The sequence below is a fragment of the Oncorhynchus gorbuscha genome, linkage group LG08, assembly GCF_021184085.1.
Source record: "Oncorhynchus gorbuscha isolate QuinsamMale2020 ecotype Even-year linkage group LG08, OgorEven_v1.0, whole genome shotgun sequence".
NCBI classification, from domain to species: Eukaryota; Metazoa; Chordata; class Actinopteri; order Salmoniformes; family Salmonidae; genus Oncorhynchus; species Oncorhynchus gorbuscha.
In genome coordinates, this window is record NC_060180.1 from 47,606,644 (window position 1) to 47,625,955 (window position 19,312).

Consider the following 19,312-nt stretch of genomic DNA (forward strand, 5'->3'; position numbering starts at 1 on the left):
CTGGCTCGCAGTCGGCGTTCCAATTCATCCCAAAGGTTGTTTGATAGGGTTGAGGTCATGGCTTTGTGCAGGCCAGCAAAGTCCTTCCAAACCAACCTTGACAAACCATTTTTGTATAGGCCTCATTTTGTGCACAGGGGCATTGTCATGCTGAAACAGGAAAGGGCCTTCCCTAAACTGTTGCCACAAAGTTGGAAGCACAGAATAGTCTAGAATGTCATTGTATGCTGTAGCGTTAAGATTTTCACTGGAACTAAGGGGCCTAAACAGCCCCAGACCATTATTCCTCTTCCACCAAACTTTACAGCATTCTCCTGGCATCCACCAAACCCAGATTAGTCTGTCGGACTGACAGATTGTGAAGCGTGAGTCATCACTCCCGAGAAAGCGTTTCCACTGCTCCAGTGGAGGCGAGCTTTACGCCACTTCAGCCAACACTTGGAATTGGGAATGGTGATCTTAGGCTTGTGTGCGGCTGCTCGGCAATAGAAACCTATTTCATGAAGCTCCCGATGAACAATTCTTGCTCTAGCGTTGCTTCCAGAGGCAGTTTAGAACTCGGTAGTGAGTGTTGCAACCCGAGGACAGACGATTTTTACACGCTACCCACTTCAGCACTTGGTGGTCCTGTTCTGTGAGCTTGTGTGGCCTACCACTTCTTGGCTGACCCGTTGTTGCTCTTAGACATTTCCATTTCACAATAACAGTACTTACAGTTGACCGGGGCAGCTCTAGCAGGGCAGAAATTTGATGAACTGACTTGTTGGAAAGATGCCATCGTTGAAAGTCACTGAGCTCTTCAGTAACGCCATTTGAATGCCAATATTTGTCTATGGAGATTGCATGGCTGATTGCTCGGTTTTATACATCTGTCAGGAAAGGGTGTCCACATATGAATGCACTAATTTGAAGGGGTGTCCACATACTTTTGCATATATAGTGTACATTTGTCTTCAAAGTATTTGAGGTGTGCTTCAAGCTTTTGTGATTCTTTTATTTGTTCTATTATAACATGTAATCTAAATCAAAGCTAGCTTGACATATGTTTTGACCCATATCTGGTACAGAGGTCTAGAATGGACCCACAGTGTGGTGACTAGGCATTCCCTCTTACCTGTGGTGACTACGCCCAGCTGCAGGGTGCTGCGGTCCTTGGTCAGCCCGTTTGTCTTGGGGCTGGCGGTGGGGGCGATAGTGGTGACTGCTCTGGGTGGTCGTTTCCCTGGCACCTTGACCGTGGTCCTCAAAAGGTCAATCTCTTTCCCGTGCACATTCTGCATGTAGTCCTGGAACACACAAGCATCACAAAAAACACACAGAGTCAATGTCATTACTCTAAAACGTGGATATTTCATTCAAAAAAAAGAGAACGCCAACTGCCCCCATTAGCTGACAAGAAATAACTTTTCACTCTTGTTTTATGATGTAACATATATCTTTCATCCACTTCAAAGCAAAATAAAAAAGTACCAAAAGCGACTGATGGACAGCTAAGAGAAGTTTCAGAACATTAGGTATCACCTGTGCTCATGCTGCCTCACAAGCTAGTTGGCTTTTAGAGGCTTAATGAGTAGACTAATGAACGCAAACAGTCATTCTCTTTCAATCTGGTCATTTGATTTCGATTTAAAACAACATCACCATCCCAAGTGGATGATGAAGGAAAGCCAAGGTGAAACTCATTGATATCAGCAGATATCAATGAGGAGAACTCTGCGCTCTGCTCGGCCTTTTACTGGGTTACTGGGTGCACCCCCCTTCCCCCCATCATCTCTAAATCTCTCTCCTTTCCTTTATCACAGTGCCATAAAGCACTCATCTCTTCCCCTGCCTCTTCTCTAATTACCCAGCCAGCTAGCGCTCCTCATTCTCATTTCATTTTATTGCTGGAATTAACAGCCAGATCGAAGCGTGCAAAGCTATTAAGATGTGTGATTAAGCCACATTCAATTAGTTTCTATAAACAATTTAATTGATGTAGCAGATAGAATTAACAGAAGGTGATTGTGTGGATGGCTTGGCTGACTGCGAAATTAAAGGGATCCTCGCGCTCTCGTTCCATGTCTCGCTCTCCTACCCACCTTCTCTCTTTCCCGGTTGCTCTCGCTCCCAACCCACTCTCTCTCTCCATAACACCCTCTGTCTCTCTCTCTCCATAACACCCTCTGTCTCTCTCTCTCCATAACACCCTCTGTCTCTCTCTCTCCATAACACCCTCTGTCTCTCTCTCTCCATAACACCCTCTGTCTCTCTCTCTCCATAACACCCTCTGTCTCTCTCTCTCCATAACACCCTCTCTCTCTCTCTCTCTCTCTCTCTCTCTAACACCCTCTCTCTCTCTATAACACCCTCTGTCTCTCTCTATAACACCCTCTCTCTCTCTCTATCTCTCTCTCTCTCTCTTTACAACACCCTCTGTCTCTCTCTCTCTCTTTACAACACCCTCTGTCTCTCTCTCTCTCTTTACAACACCCTCTGTCTCTCTCTCTCTCTCTCTTTACAACACCTTCTGTCTCTCTCTCTCTCTTTACAACACCCTCTCTCTCTCTCTTTACAACACCCTCTGTCTCTCTCTCTCTCTTTACAACACCTCTCTCTCTTTACAACACCCTCTCTCTCTCTTTACAACACCTCTTTACAACACCCTCTCTCTCTCTTTCAACACCCCTCTCTCTCTTTACAACACCCTTATCTCTCTTTACAACACCCTCTGTCTCTCTCTCTTTACAACACCCTCTCTCTCTGTCTCTCTCTTTACAACACCCTCTGTCTCTCTCAACACCCTCTCTCTCTCTCTTTACAACACCCTCTCTCTCTCTCTCTTTACAACACCCTCTCTCTCTCTCTTTACAACACCCTCTCTCTCTCTCTTTACAACACCCTCTATCTCTCTCTCTCTTTAAAACACCCTCTATCTCTCTCTTTACAACACCCTCTATCTCTCTCTCTCTTTACAACACCCTCTCTCTCTCTCTCTCTCTCTCTCTTTACAACACCCTCTTTCTCTCTCTCTCTTTACAACACCCTCTATCTCTCTCTTTACAACACCCTCTGTCTCTCTCTCTCTTTACAACACCCTCTCTCTCTTTACAACACCCTCTATCTCTGTCTCTCTCTTTACAACACCCTCTGTCTCTCTCAACACCCTCTGTCTCTCTCTTTACAACACCCTCTCTCTCTCTCTCTCTCTACAACACCCTATATCTCTCTCTCTTTACAACACCCTCTATCTCTCTCTCTCTTTAAAACACCCTCTATCTCTCTCTCTCTCTTTAAAACACCCTCTATCTCTCTCTTTACAACACCCTCTATCTATCTCTCTCTCTCTTTACAACACCCTCTCTCTCTCTCTTTACAACACCCTCTATCTCTCTCTCTCTCTTTACAACACCCTCTCTCTCTCTCTCTCTCTTTACAACACCCTCTATCTCTCTCTCTCTTTACAACACCCTCTCTCTCTCTTTACAACACCCTCTATCTCTCTCTCTCTTTACAACACCCTCTCTCTCTCTTTACAACACCCTCTCTCTTTCTCTCTCTCTTCTTTACAACACCCTCTCTCTCTCTTTACAACACCCTCTTTCTCTATCTCTCTCTCTTTCTATCTCTCTCTGTCTCTTTAAAACACCCTCTATCTCTCTCTTTACAACACCCTATCTATCTCTCTCTCTCTTTACAACACCCTCTCTCTCTCTCTCTCTTTACAACACCCTCACTCTCTCTTTACAACACCCTCTCTCTCTCTCTCTTTACTCTATCTCTCTCTCTCTCCATAACACCCTCTGTCTCTCTCTCTCTCCATAACACCCTCTGTCTCTCTCTCTCCATAACATAACACCCTCTGTCTCTATAACACCCTCTGTCTATAACACCCTCTGTCTCTTTACAACACCCTCTGTCTCTCTCTCTCTTTAACACCCTCTGTCTCTTTACAACATAACACCCTTTACAACACCCTGTCTCTTTACAACACCCTCTCTCTCTTTACAACACCCCTATCTCTCTCTTTACAACACCTCTCTCTTTACAACACCCTCTGTCTCTCTCTCTCTCAACACCCTCTGTCTCTCTCTTACAACACCCTCTGTCTCTCTCTTTACAACACCCTCTCTCTCTCTTTTTCTATAACAACCCTCTGTCTCTATAACACCCTCTGTCTCTCTCTCTCTCTCTCTCTTTAAAACACCCTCTATCTCTCTCTTTACAACACCCTCTATCTATCTCTCTCTTTCTCTATCTCTCTCTCTTTACAACACCCCTCTCTCTCTCTTTACAACCCTCTGTCTCTACAACACCCTCTCTCTCTCTCTCTCTTTACAACACCCTCTGTCTCTTTACAACACCCTCTCTCTCTCTCTCTCTTTACAACACTCCTCTGTCTCTTTACAACACCCTCTCTCTCTCTCTTTACAACACCCTCCCTCTCTCTCTTTACAACACTCTCTCTGTCTCTTTACAACACCCTCTCTCTCTCTCTCTCTCTCTCTCTCTCTCTCTCTCTCTCTCTCTCTCTCTCTACAACACCCTCTGTCTCTCTATAACACCCTCTGTCTCGATAACACCCTCTGTCTCGATAACACCCTCTGTCTCGATAACACCCTCTGTCTCGATCCTCTGTCTCGATAAGACCCCCTGTCTCGATAACACCCCCTGTCTCGATAACACCCTCTGTCTCGATAACACCCCCTGTCTCTATAACACCCTCTGTCTCTATAACACCCTCTGTCTCTATAACACCCTCTGTCTCTATGACACCCTCTGTCTCTATGACACCCCTTGTCTCTCTCGCTCGATAACACCCTCTGTCTCTCTAACGCCCTCTCTCTGTCTCTCTCATGCCCTCTGTCTCTCTAACGCCCTCTGTCTCTCTAACGCCCTCTGTCTCTCTAACACCCTCTGTCTCTATAACACCCTCTGTCTCTATAACACCCTCTGTCTCTCTGACACCCCTTGTCTCTCTCTCTCGATAACACCCTGTCTCTCTAACGCCCTCTGTCTCTCTAACGCCCTCTGTCTCTCTAACGCCCTCTGTCTCTCTAACGCCCTCTGTCTCTCTAACGCCCTCTGTCTCTAACGCCCTCTGTCTCTATAACGCCCTCTGTCTCTATAACGCCCTCTGTCTCTATAACGCCCTCTGTCTCTATAACGCCCTCTGTCTCTATAACGCCCTCTGTCTCTATAACGCCCTCTGTCTCTATAACACCCTCTGTCTCTATTACACCCTCTGTCGCTCTGTCTCTATAACACCCGCTGTCTCTATCTCTCCTTCTCTCCCCTTCTCTCCCTCCCCCTCTGTCTGCTTGGTTGCTCAGAATGGGAATAAACAGGTGTCTAGTAATGTAACAGCAGTTCCTGCTCTGCCTCACCTCTGCACAGTAAGATAGCAGACAGACACTCCAGACAGAGCTTATAGACATTCCTCCGGTGACCTACGACCTATAATGATCTAGATCTACAGAGCTGCTAACTAGTCAATTACATACGGGTAAATTCCAAAATAAAGAAAACACTTGAGTAAATGAGGAACACAAATTATATTGAAAACAGGTACTTCCACACAGGTATGGCTCCAAGTTAATTATAAAAATGCCCAGTTGTTCATTATTTTGGCTACCATGATAGAAGAGATCTCAGTGACTTTCAATGAGGGGTCTCAAAGGAGCAGAGGGGGTTTAAAGTGTATGTGTGTGTGTGTATGCGTCTGTGTGTTTCAGTCACCAGATCTCGACCCAATTGAACACATGGGAGATTCTGGAGTGGCGCCTGAGACAGCGTTTTCCACCACCATCAGTACAACACAACATCTCTAGTGCAAGAATGGCGTCGCATCCCTCCAATAGAGTTCCAGACATGTGTAGAATCTACGCCAAGGTGCATTGAAACTGTTCTGGCGGCTTGTTGTGGCCCAACTCCCTATTTTGTCAATTACCTGTACATCACTGTAATGCTACATTGCTCTGCTAACAATGGGTACTAAATTAATACATTATCATCTCACGAGAAGAATATCATGCAATCATATTGTACTAGTCTCATGCGCCGAATACAACAGGTGTAGACCTTACAGTGAAATGCGTACTCACGAGGCCCCTAATCAACAAAGCAGTTACAAAATAAAATAAACAAGAATAAGAAATAAAAGTAACAAGTAATTAAAGAACAGCAGTAAAATAAAATAAAAGCGAGACTATAACAGTCAATGTGCGGAGGTACCGCTTAATTTGGGTATTTGAGGTAATATGTACATGTAGGTAGAGTTACCTATGAATAGATAATAACAACAGAGAGTAGCAGCAGTGTAAAAGAGAGAGAGGGGGGGCAACGCAAATAGTCTGGGTAGCACTTTGATGGCTTGAGGGTAGAAGCTGTTTAGAAGCAAATGACAATGCTTTTTCAGGTATGAATGTATTTTGCTGAGAAGTGTTAATCTATGATCTTGCTAATAAACATTATACTATTTCAAATTGGACTCTAAGGTCAAACAAATCTGGAGTTAATGTGCACAAATACTTCTCCAACTTTCACGAAACATATTCTAACATATGGAATTGTTTTAAAATGGTCATACAATGGATCATTTCGCTATTTGAATTAGATTGTTTGGGGTTATTTGATAAAATATTGAATTTGGTATTTACTACTATAGCCCATAGGAACGCATTCAATGACACATTCATAAACGGCAAAAAAAGACAGCCCAAAAATAAATCACCAGGAATAGGGTTTGGAAGTGTCTGTCTTATATCTAGGAGATATACACTACCGGTCAAAAACTTTAGAACACCTACTCAAAACCCTCATATAAGGGTTTTATACATTGTAGAATAATGAAGACAGCACAACAATGAAATAACACATACGGAATCATGTAGTAACCAAAAAAAGTGTTAAACAAATCAAAATATATTTTATATTGAGATTCTTCAAATAGCCACCCATTGCCTTGATGACAGCTTTGCACACTCTTGGCATTCTCTCAACCAGCTTCACCTGGAATACTTTTCCAACAGTACTGAAGGAGCTCCCACATATGCTGAGCACTTGTTGTCTGCTTTTCTTTCACTCTGCGGTCCGACTCATCCCAAACCACCTCAATTTGGTTGAGGTCGGGGGATTGTGGAGGCCAGGTCATCTGATTCAGCACTCCATCACTCTCCTTCTTGGTAAAACAGCCCATACACAGCCTGGAGGTGTGTTGGGTCATAGTCCTGTTGAAAAACAAATTATAGTGGGACTAATCCCAAACCAGATGGGATGGCGTATCGCTGCAGAATGCTATGGTAGCCATGCTGGTTAAATGTGCCTTGAATTCTAAATAAATCATTGACAGTGTCACCAGCAAAGCACCCCCGTCACACCTCCTCCTCCATGCTTCACGTTGGGAAATACACACGTGATCATCTGTTCACCCACACCACGTCTCACAAAGACAAGGCAGTTGAAACCAAAAATCTCCAATTTGGATTCCAGACCAAAGAACACATTTCCACCTGTCTAATGTCCAATGCTCGTGTTTCTTGGCCCAAGCAAGTCTCTTCTTCTTATTGGTGTCCTTTAGTAGCGGTTACTTTGCAGCAATTCAACCATGAAGGCCTGATTCACACAGTGTCCTCTGAACAGTTGATTCTGAGATGTGTCTGTTACTTGAACTCTGTGAAGAATTTACTGGGGCTGCAATTTCTGAGACTGGTAAATCTCAATGAACTTATCCTCTGCAGCAGAGATAACTCTGGGTCTTCCATTCCTGTGGCGGTCCTCATGAGAGCCAGTTAGCTAGCGCTTGATGGTTTTGCAACTGCACTTGAAGAAACTTTAAAAGTTATTGAACTGTCCCTTATTGACTGACCTTCATGTCTTAAAGTAATGATAGACTGTTGTTTATCTTTGCTTATTTGATTGTTGTTTCTCTTTGCTTATTATTTGCCATAATATGGACTTGGACTTTTGCCAAATAGGGCTATCTTCTGTACCTTCTGTACCCTACCTTGTCACAACACAACTGACTGGCTCAAACACATTAAGAAGGAAAGAAATTCCACACACGAACTTTTAAGGCACACCTTTTAGTTTAAATGCATTCCAGGTGACTACCTCAGGAAGCTGGTTGAGAGAATGCCAAGAGTGTGTGACGCTGTCATCAAGGCAAAGGGTGGCTATTTGAAGAATCTCAAAAATAAAATATATTTTCATTCAACACTTTTTTTGGTTACTACATGATTCCGGATGTGTTATTTCATAGTTTTGATGACTTTATTATTATTCTACAATGTAGAAAATAGTAAAAAATAAAAGAAAAACCCTTGAATGAGCAGTGAGCAGGTGTTCTAAAATGTTTTTATGTAAGTGTAGTGTAAGAAATCTCAGGAAAATATGTTTTTTGGAGACATATTTAACCCCTTATTTTTTGTTGACACAAAAATACTTCCATCCGTTTGTATGGGTTACCTTCAGACGAGTCCCGTGACACTTGGAACTCGTCCGTGCTCCTCAGTCTCCCCTTTCCATAGAGTGGTCATAATAGTTAGTAGCTGAAACGGTTTGGACGTTATAACCGTTTTCGTGAGAAGACCGCTGTAGCTCGGTATCTCACTGATGCGAATGCGGTGGATTGAGACGAAGTCCATGCCAAAAACCTGATCTCTCTCTAGCTTAAACTGACAGATTTTTTGATGGGGATATTTTTTTATTATGTTGTTATGCGTCAATAGACTCTTAAGGATTAAATGCAAAGGCGAGAACTCATGAGTGGGAGTGGGAGGGGTTAGAGGTCTGTAGACCGGGACAAGCAGGGCATGAGGCAGCCGTGTCATGCTATGGGGGGGGTCCTGACTGAGCTGTCTGCCGGCAGGCTGCAGCGGAGTGTTTAAGAGGTATTAGTGGCCCAGCGGGACTCTTGACAGAGACGGATGTGGCAGGTCCCTCAGCTTCCAACAAGCGCCACGCACAGCGGCGAGCGCCATTATAAATACAAGCTAGCGTGGCGGCCCGGGCGTGGCAGGCGCACAGCAGAACCCCAGCAGTAGCAGCTAGCGCCATGTATGTCTCCATTACCATAACTCCAGGACCGGGTGTAAACGCGGGATATGAACCCGGGTCTCCCACAGGAGCAACCAACATCTTAGACTTGGACCACTAGAACAAGAGGGCAGACACCCCTTGTTCCATGGGCCGTCACTGATAACAGTCATCTAAGATGGAGATCTTATAATCAGAGGGTGGAAGATCTCTGCTAGCTTTTATGTCTCTCTGGAAACCTTGTTGATGAATGTACGTTAAATCGTTCATTTCAACTTTTTGTGAGGGACCAGCACGCATGTAGTCGTTTCTCTATTCCCTGCATAGCGGTCCACTGCAAACGGAACTACACCAAATGTCTGGATACTCACATGTAAACTTGGGTGGTAGGTGAGGAGGCCGTTGTCACAAAGAGTGACGTATTTCTTCTTCCACTCCTTATTCAGGGACTTCCCACTTCTCTTCAGAAGGATGCCCTGGAGGAGAGAGAAGAGGAGAATAAAGGGTCAGAAAATGTCTTCCTCCAGCTAAACACAGTGGACTAAAACATATACTGCAACAAACTTGGGATGACAATGAGAACACTTGCTCTATCCATAGATCTGACCAGAGGGGTAATTTTACAGGAGCAGGTTGCTTGTATGTATGTGAGTAAGTATGCGAGTACAACCTTTTAACTTGTGATTCTCATTGGTCACTACAACCTCATAGTCAACGCAACTCAACAGCGGTCACTTGAACCTTCATAATTGGTCCTGTCCTACTGCAAACTACACTCTTACAGTCAACATGAGCAGAGACAATCCAATTTGCCCCTGTATGCATTCATCCCTATGTCCTGACCAGTTGAACTTTGGAGGACCTCTCCATCGAGGGATTAGGATGTGTGATCTCCCCCTCTTCAAAGGCCTGACTTAGCCCCTCTCCTGTATTCCACCACCACCATTATCTTCTGGAGCCTCTTAACTCCTCAGATGGTTGGCCTTATCTGCTTGGACAATCCAGGGTAAACAATGGCAGTTCCTCTGCAGGAGTTGGCCAAACACTGGGCTCTGTGGGGCTGTGAGGGTTTTCTGGGGGTACGGACCAGGGGAGGGGCACGCTTAATTAGGGAATTACCAGGGGAGTGTTTGTGCTTTTACAGTCAGGGTTGTGTGTGTGTGTATATATGTGTGAGTGTGTATGTGTGTTTTTCCTCTGTGTGTGTATGTGTGTGTGTGTGTGTGTGTGTGTGTGTGTGTGTGTGTGTGTGTGTGTGTGTGTGTGTGTGTGTGTGTGTGTGTGTGTGTGTGTGTGTGTGTGTGTGTGTGTGTGTGTGTGTGTGTGTTAAATACGGTAATCTCACCCTCCGATATTGTCCTAGGCTGGGCCGTCCTGCAGAGCTGTATAATTCTAATTAACACATCAGGAGCTGACCCTAGTTGACCCAGGCACCAGGCTGGGGGCCGACAATCATCCTAATCCTGGCCCCTGCCTTGATCTGGCCCTGACCTACTCATGCTGGGGCCCCAGGACAGCCTCTGTATGCCCAAGGAGAGGACCCCTATACCCTGCTGAACAACATCCATAACCCCCCTACTGGAGGGCCCTAGCAGGCCTCTGATCATCACTTTGTGTGATGGCCTTTTCTTGAAGTTTGAGAACCACTACCCAATACCTGTTTTGCCATTTTAACAAAGACATACTGCTGTTATTAGGGATATTTCAAAGACGGCTTTTAGAAACGTATTTGTATTCTCATGTGCGAAACACATACATATACATACTGTTCATGATTTGGTCTTTGTGACCCGAAAGCTTGGTATACGAAATGACTAAAATTGATCAAAGCGTGCACAGACTCTTTTCTCCATGATTTGGTCAATAAAAGAACTGTAAACACAATGTAATGGCTTTATGATCACATGAAGTAAATGGTCCCGTCACAAGGCTTCTGGCGACGGTGTAATGCATGTTTTTACACACAAATAATGTTATACATCTCCTGTCCTTATTGAGCCAAGCCATAAATCTATACATGCAATCAGTGGACCAACATAAATTCATCACTGGTTTGAAAAGATCAATACTAATACTGAGAAGTAGTCCAATGTAGGTACTTTATACATCCGCTTAATTCATCTGACTGTCAGAAACAAAAGCAGAATAAAATTGTTTTATCCTCTAATATATTTTATTTCATTGATCTTCCCATTTAAAACAATTAGAATAATTGAGTTATAATTCACATTTATGTTAAAGAATAATTTGATCACTTACAGCAACTATAGTGTTATTTTATCATGACCGAAATAGAGTCAATGGACGCATGTCGTGAATACTTAAAAAATTAAAAATAAATTGCGTTTCACCGCATGTCTCTCCTTCCTTCCCTCCCGCTCTCTCTGACTTCACACTCAACCATGATCACCATGTTCAGGCTTTGTGACAAAGGAGGCCGGCCAATCGCCAAACGCACTCTCCGTGTCCAGATAATTGCCATATCTACACAGAGGAGATAGCGTCTTCCCTTTCCATTGTCACGCTACTGGAAAAAAATCAGCTGCATCCTGCCACAGTGGCTGAGTGATAGCCCGGGCCTTTGTGACAGCCAAGCTGGAGGAGAAAAGGAGGAAGAGAAGAGGGGTTTGGGAAAGGGGAAAATAGAGAGAAGAGAGCGAAGGCCAGAATAAAAAAAAAACAAGTGTTGACAGCTCCACGGCAGTGAGTGTGTTGTTGCCTTTATTTAAACTATTTACAGATAGGAGGGGGCTCAGGGTCAGTGGATTGAGGGAGGAGGTGGAGTGGGGAGCAGTGTATAATTTGCCCAATAGGGGTAATTAAGCTCACATTGGCACGTTGATTTTCCGTATTGTGCTATTGACTGGCCAGGGCAGGCCATAAGCTACTCCTAATAGCCCACACCCACCCACCACTCCTGGGTAGATCATGGGACGAGAGCTGGCCAGGTCTTATCTTATCGTCTTATTGTAGGTTGCTATGATACCTACCAAGGGAAGAGGCCCTACTTCAGGCCATTATCATATGGGTAGAATGAATGGCAGAGCTCACAGTAAGTATGTTTGGGGGGTCTTTAAGATCTCTGTCAACTGACCTCCCTCTCACCTGGCCCTGCTGGTCTTATCCCCTTAATCATGACTTAAACCTGGTCAATGATATGGAGGGAATTGCACTGGTCATTACAGTTCCATTCTGATTGGGATCAAATGAGACTCAATAAAAAGTTTGTAAACATTATATTTGGCTTGTTTGGCAATGTTTCCTGGCTGATTTGATTTATTTGGCCATTTCTACTATGCGTTTCATCTGTCACCGTATACTTGTATTCATTCTAATTGTACAGAAATGTGGACAAGTGTCCTGACCAGCAGGGAATGCTTGGCCCACCACGTTTAAAAACTAAGTGTATACTTTGATCGTTCCCGTAATTCCCGGGTAAGAAGGATACTGCTAGGATTAGGATACTAACCCTTGCTGAAAGCCCTCATATAATCAGGAGAGAATAGTAATCAATGTGTCAATCACTCCTCATCCTGGTTCTTAGACAAATTACGCCAACTCAGTGTGATGTTTGATTCCACTGTACTTCATACAGGCTATTTAGCTTAATTTGAAAGGAAAATGTATACTAAAAGACTCTATTTCTTAAGTTTTCCTGTTGAAAAACAATATCCAAAATATAAAGTCGATGTACCTTTGAGAAACACTTAACCCTAATTGCTCCTGTGGCGGCAGGTAGCCTAGTGGTTAGAGCGTTGGGCCAGGCTGCTGGATCGTATCCCCGAGCTGACAAGGCAAAAACAAAAATCTGTCGATCTGCTCCTAAGCAAGGCTGTTAACCCACTATTCCCCGGGCACTGAAGACGTGGATGTCGATTAAGGCAGACCCCCGGCACCTTTCTGATTCAGAGGGGTTGGGTTAAATGCGAAGACACATTTAAGTAAAACCAGGTGATCAAAACCAGGTGATCAATGAGGCGAAAAGGTGACTGGAGCGCATATTCAAAGACTATTAAAACTATATTTGGAGCTTGGTTACACAGACAAGCTTGTGATCTTTACACTGGTCTCGACAGTTTTCAGTGTTTTATAGGAATATTATAATTACTCAAAGTTGTTTCCGGGAAATTGATTTCTGGGGAACGAGGAAAATATAGTGATTTAGAAGCTTACATTTTCTTGGGAAATGAAAAGACAACAAAGTGAGTATTTGTCTAATAACATTAGAAGGTCAAATAAAATACAATGGGATGGATGTAACAAATACTGCCTTCAACAAAATTACAAGCCACAATCTCTAATGCTGAAAATTATACCTTGTCAATATGAGACACCTACGCACTGCAATATGATCACAGAATATATTACAAATTCTCAAGGCTAATAGTGAGTCTAAATCTTCAAACCCATCCAACCTGACAGCTACACGTCCAGAAAGTAAGTAATCTAAAGATTGTGATCTGTATGTCTTGATACTTTGCAGGGAAATTCTCCTTCTGATGTTCCTTTTCCTTTCATTCTAAGAACCCTCGGGGTTCAGACAGCACTACTTGCAATGGGTTTCTAATGATTACAATCTTTAATGGTTTCTTTCATTTGTAATGTGGTATCACGTCGCCATCTGGTGGTTGTAAAGTTGTATGATTCAGCCCACCCACAAAGCAAACATTTCCTCAACACTCACATAAACACACTTGCCAGATCAGGAATAGTATGCCAAAACTTTTTAAAATATACATACATTTTTAAATACACTCCCCTCTGTATGTGTTTGGACAGTGAAGCAAAAATATCTATACTCCAGCATTTTGAATTTGAGATCAAATGTTGCATATGCAACAGTACAGAATTTCAACTTTTATTTGGGATATTTTCCATTGAGATCCTATTAAATTACAATTAAATGTAGTATTCTAATTCCTATGGTATTTTCATTCATATCTGCTCTAACGTTTATAAATGAAAGCACTTTGTGTTCCTAGTCCGCCCCATTTGAATAAGTATTTGAACCAATTCACTCATAGTGTATTAAAGTAGTAAAAAGTTTAGTATTTGGTCCCATATTCCTTGCACACAATGACTACATCAAGCTTGTGACTCAAAATACTTGTTGGATGCATTTACAGCTTGTTTTGGTTGTGTTTTGCCTAACAGGAAGTGAATGGTGAATAATGTACTGTGTAAATTTGGTCACTTTTATTGTAAGTGAAAATAGAAGACGTTTTTGAACACTTCTACGTAAGCGTGGATGCTACCATGATTGTGAATAATCATCAATAAGTAGTGAATGATGAAAGTTACAGAGGGACAAAGTTCATAACCCTGAAAAATGCTAACCTCCCCAATTGGTAATGGTAAGAGGTTAGCATGTTTTGTTGTAGCCTCTAACATTCTCACTCATCCTTATTCATGATTCATTCATGATTTTTCTTAAATCATGGCATTATCAGGATTATTTATAAGAAGAGTTCAGAAACATCTAATATACTCATTTACAAAGAAAATTACTCCAGTCATCATTCACCATTCAGTTCCTATTGGGCAAAACATCACTCAAGGTTAATTGCGTAATGCCAGTTCTCTGAGAATATGAGTGAGACGTCTCACTATGGAAGAACCAATCGCACACATATGCCGGAATCAGACATGTCGAGTGGCGAATGAGCTGAGCCCCTCCCTCTTTAAAAGGAGCCATGTGCACTCGCCCCACCATCTGGTTACTCTCATGCATGTCTCTCTTCCTTGCGAGCAGGGAAATGCGGTGCTGCATCTCACTCATGTTCTCAGCAAACCGGGCTTACGCAAGTAACCTTGAGTTCTCTTTCAAATACTAGTTTCAATGTCTCACTATGGGATACAGCCAACTCCCGTATAGCAGACAGACTCTCCGAAGCTAAGGCTGCATTCACCCCTCAAGAGGCTCTGACACTGAGGACTGTGTATGTGCCAGAGAAGGAGCAGTGAAATTCAGTTAGTAAAACTGAAAAAATATATGCAGAATGGCCCAACATGCCGCATCATAAATCTCTTGTACAGAAATGCCTTTGAACAGCGCACAAGAGATAGCGATACCTCTGGTGGAATGAGTCCTCAGGCCCTCTAGGGGCTGTAAAACCTTTGCGATCATAACCCAGTATAATAGCCTCCGCTATCCAATGGGATAGTCGTTGATGAGAGGAGCCTAGCCTTGCAGGGAGGTGCCCAGGACACAAAGAATTGATCGCTCTTTCGTAATGCTCTTGTTCTATCCAAGTAAATGTGCAAAGAAAGCACGAAACTGGACACAAACGGTGGAGACGCTCCTCCTATGTAGAAGAGAAGAGCGGCGGGTGGAAAGCCAAAAGCTCTCGATGAGGCAATTATAAGTATTGCCGACCTTAGTCATAAAGGTGGGGTTAGGTAGAAAAGTCACCTTGGAAAACCCTGGGGCAAACTGTAAGCACAATTGGTGGACTGACAGTGTGTGCATCTCACTCACTCTGCAGACGTCAGGGCAATCAAGTAAAGCAGTTTTGAAGGCTATATTTATTCGACATGCTTTCCTGCGCCTCTAAAGGCTGCTGCGAAATAGCCTGAAACACAATAGACCGGTCTCAAGGCTTGGAGACTGTACGCGACGATCCCCATTCATAAAACAGCATTTGGTAAAGGAATGATCTGCCTTAGGTCACACTTCTCAAAACCGCACCACTTGTTAACATACAGTGAGGATGTAGAAGTGGCTCTGGCACTCTGGATAGTCTCAATTGACTGAGCGGCAAGCTTGTCACGTCACGTTCAGATTCATCGTCTTACGGGCCAGGCCCATGGGCCAGGGTTTCGGGGTGAGGGTGGAACATCTCTCTTCTCTTAGGTCAGAAGATCCCTGCTTAATTGTAGTTGCCAAGGCTGGTCGTAAATAAGGAGTGATCTCTGCTAAACAGAGCCTCCCTGGCCATTGAGTGGCTACTAAGATGAAGGATAAGCCTGGTTCCCTCGCTCTGCCTAGTATCAGGCATAGAGGAGGAAAAGCGTAGACCATCACCTTTAGCCCGAGAGGGGATGACCTTGCCGTGTTAGCTAGCCTGTTTTACGCCGTCTCGTAGACTATATCACAGCAGGTTGGGATTGGTTCAGTTAGTAGGCACACAGCAACTTAATGCTAGGCAAACTACATATGAGAGCTAATCTAGCTATCGGCAGATGGTGGTTAGCTAGCTAGCATTCGCTGTGAGGGCTAGTAGCATAGCTAAAGCTAGCAAAGGCCGGTACTCAGTAAAACCTTACACTCGCAGGACTCGTTTGAGAGCCGCATAAGCATGTTTGTTTCCCATGGCATACGGGGGCCCATGATAACTCTGGGAGTAAAGTATTCAAATCAACTAAATTTGTATTTGTCATATGCACTGAATTACAACAGATGTAGTGAAATGCTTACTTTACAAGCCCTTGCTAACCGGGTTATGCGTGTGCTAGTCGACGCTTAGCCGTGAGGCTGTGGGTGTTAGCTAGCAAGTGTTCCCCTTGTTGGCTTGCGCCGCAGATGGCGAAGAAAACCATTTGAATAGCGTTATGAATATATTCTCTTTTGACCATAGCACATTGAGGTGTAACTGGTCAGTTTAGCCAACAAAACGTGTGAATGTTAAATGCACCAAGCGAGAGAAGAAAACTGGCTTTCCATCATCATCGAGTAGCAAACGCAAGAGCGAGGGGGTTCAAGCGCCTGCCTGAGACAGATTAGCAGTGGCCATCATTTATTGAACCAGAGTCTGACTGGGTCGCGGTCAAGCCGCTGTTACCCTTCATTTGGCCCCAACTCATGAAAAAAGGCCTGCTAATCCAGTTGTGCCTGCCGCGAATTTAGCCTTGATAGGCATGAGCTAGCTCATTAGATGCCTCGTGGCGAATGGCTAGCTGAAGTGAGTACTGTGTATAAATGCTAAAGCTGTGAGGCTAACGTAGGCGTTAGCTAGCTAGCAACCAAATTGTGTGGTTAGCTTGCTAACGTTCGCCTCGTGGGCCAATAGCCTAGCTAGTTTAGCACAATGCTGGTAGAACACAAACGTGTTGCAGCGTAGTTCTTCCGTGAACATAAATACTTGCTTGACCGTTGAGCTGAAAAGCTGGGTCGGTCAGTTTAGTCAACACAAAACGATTCATCGTTATTGAAGCTAAACGACAGGTAGTAAGAGCAAGTGGTGTTTAGCTGGCACAACGGGTCAGCGAGGCCTTGCGGTGTCAGCTGGCCAAGTCTCGTTAGCTAGCCGTGTGACGCTGGTTACAACTAGACTTAGAGCAAGTAGAAAATAGCAAAAAGCTAATTCTACTTTTAGCAAAAGCATTCCTTTTGGTCGGTACTCAACATGAAGGACAAGAGGGCGGGGGGCACTACATTGAGCATCGTTAACTGTTCTCATGCGAACCACGAGGTTAAGCAGGAAGACAGCATAGTGAACGAGATTAACTAGAGGGTGGGGCGAGGGGCTCCTTATAAAGAGGGAGGGGCTCACCTCATTCGCCACTCGATCTGTCTGTCTCCGACAGACGTTGTGTGATTGGTTCTTCCATAGTGATCCACCTATTCAGCGAATCCCAGAGCGAGACATCAAAACCAGTATTTGAAAGAGAACCCAAAACACAACCAAAACAAACTACAAATGCATCCAACAAGTTTGTAGAGTCACAAGCTTGATGTAGTCATTGTGTGCTAGGTATATGGGACCAAATACAAATCCTTTGACTACTTTAATACACTAAGTGAATTCGTCCAAATTACTTATGACTTCAAATCGGGGGAGTAGAATTAGGAATGAAAGCACTTTATATACAGTAAATCAGATATGAATGAAAATACCCTCAAATAAAAGGTGATATTCTATATTGTTGTCTCATATGAAACATTTCATCTTAAATCCAAAATACTGGAGTATATAGCCAAATAAAAACATTTGCATCACTGTCCAAATACATACATTGGGGAGTGTATGCACTAAAGGGGAGAAATGTGCTACTTACACAGTGAATGTGCTTTGCTTACCTGAATACCCATTGGTGATCAGCATGGGGCACCCTAATCAATAAAATGCACTACTTTCGACCAGGGCCCTGAGCAAATGTAGTGCACTATTGCACTATATAGGGAATATAGTGTGATTTCAGACACAATCTATGACTAGTGTAGGAGTAGAGAGACACTCACCTGTTTGATGGGTATGGCCCTTCCACTGCCTATACTATCTGTTTTACTGTCAGTGGTCTTTGCCTGTTCACTGTTGGCTTTCCGTGACTGCAAGGAAACAAGAGAGTCAGTCGGTCACTGGAGAAAACATGGAGGGGGGGTTGAGTAAGGTGCATGTGTCAAGATGAGCATGTGGGTCAGAGGTGAGAATGTTTGGAGGTTGGGGTGTGTGGGATGTGTGCGTGTGTCTGTGGGGGGGTATGTGTGTGTGTGTGTGTATGCGTGTGTGTATGCGTGTGTGTGTGTGGGATGCGTGTATATGCGTGTGTGTGTGGAGAGCGGTTGGGAGGCGAATTCAACATTGCAAAACAAAATTCTCAACAACAACAAAAGCTTTGAAAGTAAACAAACAAGCAGACCAGCGTAACATACAGCGGTAACATTGACATGCGTGCAGTAATAAAAAAAGACCAGACCAGAACAGACCAGACACTGAAGAAACATCCCAACACGTAATAGGTAGTAGACCAAAAGACGACCACACATTGAGTCATGACTCAGTCCTGTAAACCCATGGGAGATCCATCCCTCTGTCAGGCCCACAGTGGACCCTTCCAGATCATAGAGGAACACCCCTCTCTTTGGTCCACATTGGGCCTTTCTAGGTCAGTCCAAATCAAGTTTTAAGGCCCAGCTGGGCCGTTTTGCATAGATACATTGACAAGTCAAGTTGAAACGCAATAAAAAGGAGAAAAGGCAGGTAAGGGGGAAAAGAAGGTTATTATGAAGAAAGTTATCATATAGGAGTTTCATAAAGTGTTTCCTTTCAAATTCCTCTGAAATTCCTATTGGAACACCAGGAGGGAAAATACATTTCAAGGCAATCACAGTGTTAGGGTTAGTACAGCTGCAGTTGAACATGGTCATTACAAACAACAGTGGAACACATCATTGAACAGGTGCAGCAGCACATTTCACCAACACCTGCTGCCATCACATTACATTTCAAATGACAGACTGTGGAGGGAAAAAGCAGCGAAAATACAGTATTACCCCATTTTCTGACAAACACAGTACTTGTACACAGAATATCCCCAAAGCACAGACTAACAGGTGAAATACAGGAATGTCACTCAT

At 43.8% G+C, this 19,312-nt stretch overlaps 1 protein-coding gene across 4 annotated transcripts in view; it reads right to left on the minus strand.

The window, feature by feature from the left end:
* LOC124041748 (arf-GAP with GTPase, ANK repeat and PH domain-containing protein 3-like) overlaps positions 1-19,312 on the minus strand; it is a 238,369-nt gene that overhangs the window by 81,505 nt on the left and 137,552 nt on the right. For all 4 annotated transcript variants that reach the window (XM_046359704.1, XM_046359707.1, XM_046359702.1 and 1 more), the window contains exons 9-11: positions 18,197-18,283; positions 9,387-9,491; positions 1,115-1,286 (exon numbers count right to left, since the gene is read on the minus strand). In XM_046359704.1, the coding sequence (XP_046215660.1) occupies positions 1,115-1,286; positions 9,387-9,491; positions 18,197-18,283 (364 nt within the window). The remainder of the gene's footprint in view (positions 1-1,114; positions 1,287-9,386; positions 9,492-18,196; positions 18,284-19,312) is intronic.